Source organism: Sinocyclocheilus anshuiensis, unplaced genomic scaffold, assembly GCF_001515605.1.
Source record: "Sinocyclocheilus anshuiensis isolate Anshui unplaced genomic scaffold, SAMN03320099.WGS_v1.1 scaffold907, whole genome shotgun sequence".
NCBI classification, from domain to species: Eukaryota; Metazoa; Chordata; class Actinopteri; order Cypriniformes; family Cyprinidae; genus Sinocyclocheilus; species Sinocyclocheilus anshuiensis.
In genome coordinates, this window is record NW_015546133.1 from 1,399,936 (window position 1) to 1,407,893 (window position 7,958).

Consider the following 7,958-nt stretch of genomic DNA (forward strand, 5'->3'; position numbering starts at 1 on the left):
GGAGCGGACTCAGGGGCTGGAGCCGACACTTGAGCGGACTCAGGGGCTGGAGCCGACACTGGAGCGGACTCGAGCTAACAGTCTTTTCCTCCTCAGATTCCTCCATTGGTTTGAGTTGAGGGAGACAGCTGCTGTCAGCTGAGGGCTTGGGAGTGAATCGGCCGGCAGGCTTGAAAGTGGAGCGGCTAACGGACTTGATGATGGAGCGGCCGGCGGGCTTGAGAGTGCAGCAGCTGGCAGGCTTGACAACGGAGCGGTTCTGGATCGGGGCCGGACGCTCTCCAGGCACCGGAGGATCCCTTCCCTCCAGCTTAGAACAGTGATGTCTGGGAGGTCCACGGGGCGATGGTAATTTGCCCTAATCCAGAACAGCGAGTTGAGCGTGGCGTCGTCTAATGCCGTACTCGCGGCGATCCCGCAGAACTCCCACGCATACTCCACGAACGGAAGATCCAGGCGAGCTAGGCCGGCGAACCGAGCGGCAACTTCCATAGCCGCGGGGAGAAACTGGGAAAACAAAATACTTTCAACAAATGAAAACAAAACGGGGAGAAGGGGCGCCACTTACTATTTTGTTTGGTCTGGAATTTTGTCACGGTTTGAGGAGCACGGAGCGAGGAACAAGAAGACGCGGAGTCCAATTCAAACATAAAATCTTTAATAATATCCAGGGAAACAGGAAAACACACGTAGCAAGGGTTAACATCAACAATTCCAGACAAGGGAGAACAGAACGGGCTAGAACTCAAATAGGGCAGATAACGAGGGGCAGACAGGTGAGGAGGATAACTAATAACAAGGAACAGGTGACTACTAATAATGAGAACAGGAACCAAACCAAATAAGGACAAACAGGAGCATACACGTGACAATTACTGTTTATACTGTATTTTTTGGTCAAATAAATGCAGACTTTGTGAAGATAAGAGACCTCTTTCAAAAACATAAAAAAATAATTATTCCAAACTTTTGACTAGTATCAATGTGTGTGTGTGTGTGTGTGTGTGTGTGCGTGCGCGTTTTTGTGATTTATGTGGACACAAATTTGTATAATGACATGAGTATGACATTTTGAGGACATTTTGAGTGTCCCCATATTTCAAAATGCTTATAAATCATTCAGAATTATTTTTTTTGAAAATCTAAAAATGCAGAATGTTTCCTGTAAGGGGTAGGTTTAGGTGTAGGGTTGGTGTAGGGCAATAGAAAATATTGTTTGTACAGTATAAAAACCGTTACGCCTATGGAGAGTCCCCACAATTCACAAAAACAAACCTGTGTATGTGTGTGTGTGTGTGTGTGTGTGTGTGTGTGAGAGAGAGAGAGAGAGAGAGAGAGAGACAGAGAGAGAGACAGAGAGAAAAACCTGACAAAATCGCCAAAACCTCCATTTCGGGATGTCCTCATTTGTAAAACTGGTATACAAATAAGGTAAACAAAGTTTTTTGAAATTGTAAAAATGCAGAAGGTTTTCTGTGAGGGGTAGGGTTAGGGGTAGAGGTGGGTTTAGGTTAAAAAGTGTATAACTATCTGTATATAAAAACAATAGAAGTCTATGTTATGTCCCCATTTAGATAGCTAAGAAAATGTGTGTGTGTGAGTGTGTGTGTACCTGGTATTCCCTACATTATGGGGAAGTATAGTAATACCAGTAAATTTGGACCTTGTGGGGACATTTTTGGTCCCATGAGGAAAACAGCTTATAAATCATACAAAATTATTATTATTTTTTAATCTAAAGCGCAGAAAGTTTTGTGTGAGGGCTAGGGTTAGGGGAAGAGGATAGAAAATACAATTTGTACAGTATAAAAACCATTACGTCTATGGAATGTCCCCATAAAACATGGAAACCGAACATATGGAGATGCCTAAGATCAAAAAAAGAGAATGACAGAAAAAACCTGCACAACCAAACACAGACATTTCCTGAGGCCAAAGGTTTTTCTCTTTTCTTTCACACACAACAGATCTCTGCCAGTGGAAAGGATGAGTTGAACCTTAAAAGTTTTGCCTGCCAATTACTAGTCACCAGTCCCTAAGGCCTCCATCACAGTCTCACAGAGCCCAGAAACACGCTTACATCATCCTCTCAGTGAACATGCAGTAAATTAGTCTGGCATTTGAGGAGAAAACAGATGTCAGATGTCAAGTCATAGTCAGCGCACATGAGCTGCGGTTAATCTGCCATAAACAAGTACAGTAAGCTGCACTCGGCTGACAACTGTTGATTCTTCCTGCTGCAAGCTGGGAGAAGAGCTCCAAAGTGTAATACGTTTTTGTATCATAAATCATATTGCTCTAGGGAGTATTTATGTAGTGGACCAGCTTTTTTTGGCAAAAATCCAACTGTCTTGAACCATTACTAATACAAAACAAAGAAAACAAAACAGATCTGTATGAAGAGTACAAAACAGCTTCAAATGCTTCTGCTTCATTCACTTTCCCTGAACACACCCTACAGCACCGAACAAGCTTAACCAATGTAATCCATCACCAACATGACCCTCCTTCACCTTCAGAACCATAGGCACTGTCTCACGGTGACATGTGACCTTTAATGAGACCATGGGCAGAAACCTGGCTAAAGCAGAGAGGGTCAGAGTAAAAATCAATGGATGACTTACGCATTTTTGCCACAGATGGATTTGTTGTACCAGTTCCTGCATGTGCTGAAGTACTTTTTCTTGGTCCCCATGACCTGCTGCAAAGCGCACACATTGGGCCTGGAAAAGAGAGCAGAGGGAGCATATACATTACAAAAAACCCTCTAGGGATGCTTGATAACTGCATACATGACAGACTTACAGGCCACAGGGTGTTCAATTAGGCAGGTGATTATGTAGAAGTCCTGACAAATTGCTTTAAATAGCTGACTGAACAAAGTGATAATTGCTATTTAGTCCATTTATGTTTAGAAATAAATGTATGGTTAATAAATAAAATAGATTAAAATATTCAGCATTGTTTAATTATGTTGATGACAGATTTCTGAAATTGTAAAATAGATAGATGCATATATATATATATATATATATATACTGTATATTTAAATGTAATTTTTCAATTTCAATTACATGCACATAGTTTTTTTAAACTGCAACAACATACTTGTATTTATAAATATAATATTTAAATTAACATAGATTCATACTGTATATAAGATAAACTTAATATATAATACAGTGGGAGTTTGAGACTCCTAGTGAAAATGCTACTTTTGTATTTTCTCTTTTTTTAATTTTAATACAACTTAATCTCATTTTGCAAGCCGATACATTTTTTTACATCTGCATAATCTAAATGAAAGACAAAAAAAGCATCAGGATTTACACAAGTTCAAATAGTACATTTCACAAATTGTCATACTTGATTAGTAACCAAGAAATGGTGCAAAATCATTTTATGTATTTTATGCATTTATGAATTTTGTGTTAATGTTAAAGGTTTAAATAGCATTTTGAATCCCAGATTTTCAATAAGTAATTCTACATTTGATATCATCAACAATGTTAACAAAACTGACCACCTTGTTCCCAGCCAGCAAAGGTGAACCCTTAAAACAGTCAACCCTTACCCTTCATTCTTAGCCCTGATGCGACTGTGCGTGACTATCTTGTCATACGCTGAAGACTCCACCTGGTCCAGGGAGGACATCACCAGGATGGTAAAGGTGGCTGTAAACAGGAGTATCATACTGGAGTATCCCCTGCAGATCAAACCCACTGAAAAAATAGAAGGAATGGGAGCGAGCAACAGGGAACCAGCCTTTATAGCAGCCCTCCCCTTCTCTTTCTGTCTCAAACACACACAATGACACACTGACGGAGATTAATACAGAGAGAGAATCAACCTGCTTCCTATGGATCCGCCCCCTCCATGAGAGCCCTGTACGCCTAAGAAGGACCTTCTACAATTATGGAGACAGAAAGAAGAGAGTCGGAGGGTCTTACAATGGTATGACCATCTGGAAAGGTTTAGGTGCATTACATATAAAATATCCACATTATATGCAAAATGTTTTAGATTCATTTATGCACATATTCTGCAAACATTACACATTTTTATCACTACAGCTCAGTATACGTCTTTATAATTGACAGAACAAAGCTTTATTATTAAATTACACCAACATTTTCTCAGGTGCTCTGTTGGTTTGTCCTCGGAAAAAGGTTGTTCATTATCTGCAGAGTGATACTGGGAAATCAGATGAAAGGATGAAGTCTAATTGTACTGTAACTGTTCAATCTCCTGCCAGTTTCTTTATCACCGCCCTTACGAAAAAGAAGTTTATTCAAGTTTGCTATTAGTATACTTCTTTTAAACTAAAAATAGGAAAGTATACTTTTAGTCTACTTTTTATGTACTTCTCAGAAATGGGCTTTGTGTACTTCTCAGAAATATACTTAAAATGACATTTAAGTATACTTGCTGTATATTTAAATGTAATTTTTCAATTTCAATTACATGCACATAGTTTTTTTAAACTGCAACAACATACTTGTATTTATAAATATAATATTTAAATTAACATAGATTCATACTGTATATAAGATAAACTTAATATATAATACAGTGGGAGTTTGAGACTCCTAGTGAAAATGCTACTTTTGTATTTTCTCTTTTTTTAATTTTAATACAACTTAATCTCATTTTGCAAGCCGATACATTTTTTTACATCTGCATAATCTAAATGAAAGACAAAAAAAGCATCAGGATTTACACAAGTTCAAATAGTACATTTCACAAATTGTCATACTTGATTAGTAACCAAGAAATGGTGCAAAATCATTTTATGTATTTTATGCATTTATGAATTTTGTGTTAATGTTAAAGGTTTAAATAGCATTTTGAATCCCAGATTTTCAATAAGTAATTCTACATTTGATATCATCAACAATGTTAACAAAACTGACCACCTTGTTCCCAGCCAGCAAAGGTGAACCCTTAAAACAGTCAACCCTTACCCTTCATTCTTAGCCCTGATGCGACTGTGCGTGACTATCTTGTCATACGCTGAAGACTCCACCTGGTCCAGGGAGGACATCACCAGGATGGTAAAGGTGGCTGTAAACAGGAGTATCATACTGGAGTATCCCCTGCAGATCAAACCCACTGAAAAAACAGAAGGAATGGGAGCGAGCAACAGGGAACCAGCCTTTATAGCAGCCCTCCCCTTCTCTTTCTGTCTCAAACACACACAATGACACACTGACGGAGATTAATACAGAGAGAGAATCAACCTGCTTCCTATGGATCCGCCCCCTCCATGAGAGCCCTGTACGCCTAAGAAGGACCTTCTACAATTATGGAGACAGAAAGAAGAGAGTCGGAGGGTCTTACAATGGTATGACCATCTGGAAAGGTTTAGGTGCATTACATATAAAATATCCACATTATATGCAAAATGTTTTAGATTCATTTATGCACATATTCTGCAAACATTACACATTTTTATCACTACAGCTCAGTATACGTCTTTATAATTGACAGAACAAAGCTTTATTATTAAATTACACCAACATTTTCTCAGGTGCTCTGTTGGTTTGTCCTCGGAAAAAGGTTGTTCATTATCTGCAGAGTGATACTGGGAAATCAGATGAAAGGATGAAGTCTAATTGTACTGTAACTGTTCAATCTCCTGCCAGTTTCTTTATCACCGCCCTTACGAAAAAGAAGTTTATTCAAGTTTGCTATTAGTATACTTCTTTTAAACTAAAAATAGGAAAGTATACTTTTAGTCTGCTGTCCGTATCTGGAATCTGGCGGTTTTAAGCTGGAGCTCGTGGTTCAGGCCTCGGGCAGGCCTTTGGACAAGTCAAAGGAACGTTTTAAAAGCTCCCAAGAATCTCATCTGCATTTATCTCATGCTGTCTGGCATGGAAAGGTGAGTGGGGGGAAAAGTGAACCGAGGATGGGAACAATAGTGGGAAGGGATCTGAATTAGTGTCAGAAAACACAGGTTTACAAACTGATCATTAATTTATGTCTGTTTTAACCCTGTGTGTGCATCTACCCCTAGTGGTGGAGTCCTAGCAGTACACAAATGACAAAAATTAATTGCATGTTGCTGCAGATCAGCATACTTTAATGGTAAAGAGAGTAAAGGGTTTTATCATTAAAGGGGTCATATGATGCGATTTCAAGTTTTCCTTTCTCTTTGGAGTGTTACAAGCTGATTGTGCATAGGAAGGCTCAGGACCAAATGCAATGATAGGATGTCCTACCTGCCTGTCAACGTATGTATTTGCATACCTCCGCGCAGCCAATAGCGAGTTTGGGGCGTGGCTACTGTAGCAGGCCAGGCTGAGCCAGGGGTGTTTAGCCATTGTGGAAAAAGAAATTCAGTTTCTGCTAAACAAGTTCAAGCTAAATTTGAAGACTTGCCAAAATACAGTGAGAGAGAGACAAGAGGCTAAAACAAGGGTGAAGACTGACAGTATTTCTACAAGATGGAGGAATTTGATGCAATGTTGGGTTTCAAATAGTGATGGGAAACCGAGGCTTTCTGAACCGTTTGAGGCGTTCATCAAATTGTGCCGAAAAACTTTCATAAATTTCGTAAATTCATTACTCGAAGCTTTTTAACACAGTGCGCATTGGCGACATCTGGTGGTCAGACTCGGTTTCTCCAGCCTATCTAACGAAACATCGCGGAGCAGGATGGTTTGAAAAAGTTTTTAATCTGTGCCAACTCGTGTCATGCGTAGTCCAGTCAATGGATTCACATATTGATCAATAATATCAAATATAAAAGTGTGTGATTATAATTAATAATTGACGTGAGTAGTAGCAAAAATATTTTGGGTGAGCTGAGACCCCAGCTAGAACATGATAAAATCATAGACTGTAAAAAAACAGGATAAAATGCAATAGAGGTGTGACGTGCATTCAGTTTCTGTCTGGTGTTGAGGTTATTCTAAACTATTCTACTGAATCCCAAATAAGTGTACACAGACGCGCACACACACACACACGCACACACAACCAAGTCAATGTTAAGTCAAACACAAGAGTCATGCGAAGCGCTGATTTTTTTCAAACCAGCTGTCCCGACCTTCCGATACTGCATGACGTTCGAAGCTTCAAACGTCATCAATCACATGGTATTGTCATTTCGATACAAGCATCGGCACAGTGTGTGATACAATAGTGCCTTGAAAACTGCGTCGGAGCATCGGAGCCTCGGTATCAATCGTCCCATCACTAGTTTCAAATGAACGACGAACTGGCGGAGTTTCTTCTCGACAGGTAAGCTAAACTTCAATCTAAAAGTGTTGCTAATTGGCTAGTGATGGGAGAAACTAACCTTTCGAAGCTTCGAATCAATTAAACCAATTGCTTCGCAAAATGATTCACTGTTTCGAAGCGCTCGAAACACCACACGCTGGTGACGCCTGCTGGTCAAAACTGTGTAAATGCAACAAAAACTCAGGCCAAAACAGGAATAAAAACAGCTTTTACAAACCCATTGCAAATGGGTTTTATTTAAAGGGGTCATATGATGCGATTTCAATTTTTCCTTTCTCTTTGGAGTGTTACAAGCTCTTGGTGCATAAAGAAGATCTGTAAAGTTGCAAAGACTAAATTCTCAAATCCAAAGAGATATTCTTTATAAAAGTTAAGAGTCAACCACGCCCTCCTAAAACGGCTCGTTCTAACACGCCCCCACATGTCTACGTCACGATGTGGGAAGATTTGCATAACGCCACCCAAATGTTCACACAAAAAAAGAAGGCATAACTTTTATTCTCGCTGTAGTATTGTTTTTTGTTGTGAATTACTTTGTTTGGTCTTCCAAAAGAGGACGATATCTGCTTCGTCATGCCTAGAGCTGAGAGCTGATGGTCGCTGAGGAAATACATCAACTTCGCGCTGTGGATCGCCAGATCGGCTTTAACCGTGGACGAAGCGGAGTCCAGCCTGGGGTCGTCACATGTGGTTGCCGCAAGCCCACCGGA

At 39.7% G+C, this 7,958-nt stretch overlaps 1 protein-coding gene across 4 annotated transcripts in view; it reads right to left on the reverse strand.

The window, feature by feature from the left end:
* LOC107701137 (periostin-like) overlaps positions 1 to 3,808 on the reverse strand; it is a 30,034-nt gene extending 26,226 nt beyond the window's left edge. For 3 of the 4 annotated variants that reach the window (XM_016503083.1, XM_016503081.1, XM_016503080.1), the window contains exons 1-2: positions 3,575 to 3,808; positions 2,625 to 2,723 (exon numbers count right to left, since the gene is read on the reverse strand). In XM_016503083.1, coding sequence (XP_016358569.1) covers positions 2,625 to 2,723; positions 3,575 to 3,693 — 218 coding nt within the window. In that variant the 5' untranslated portion in view covers positions 3,694 to 3,808. The remainder of the gene's footprint in view (positions 1 to 2,624; positions 2,724 to 3,574) is intronic. The other variant, XM_016503079.1, reaches the window with a different exon arrangement.
* Positions 3,809 to 7,958: the final 4,150 nt, after the last annotated feature.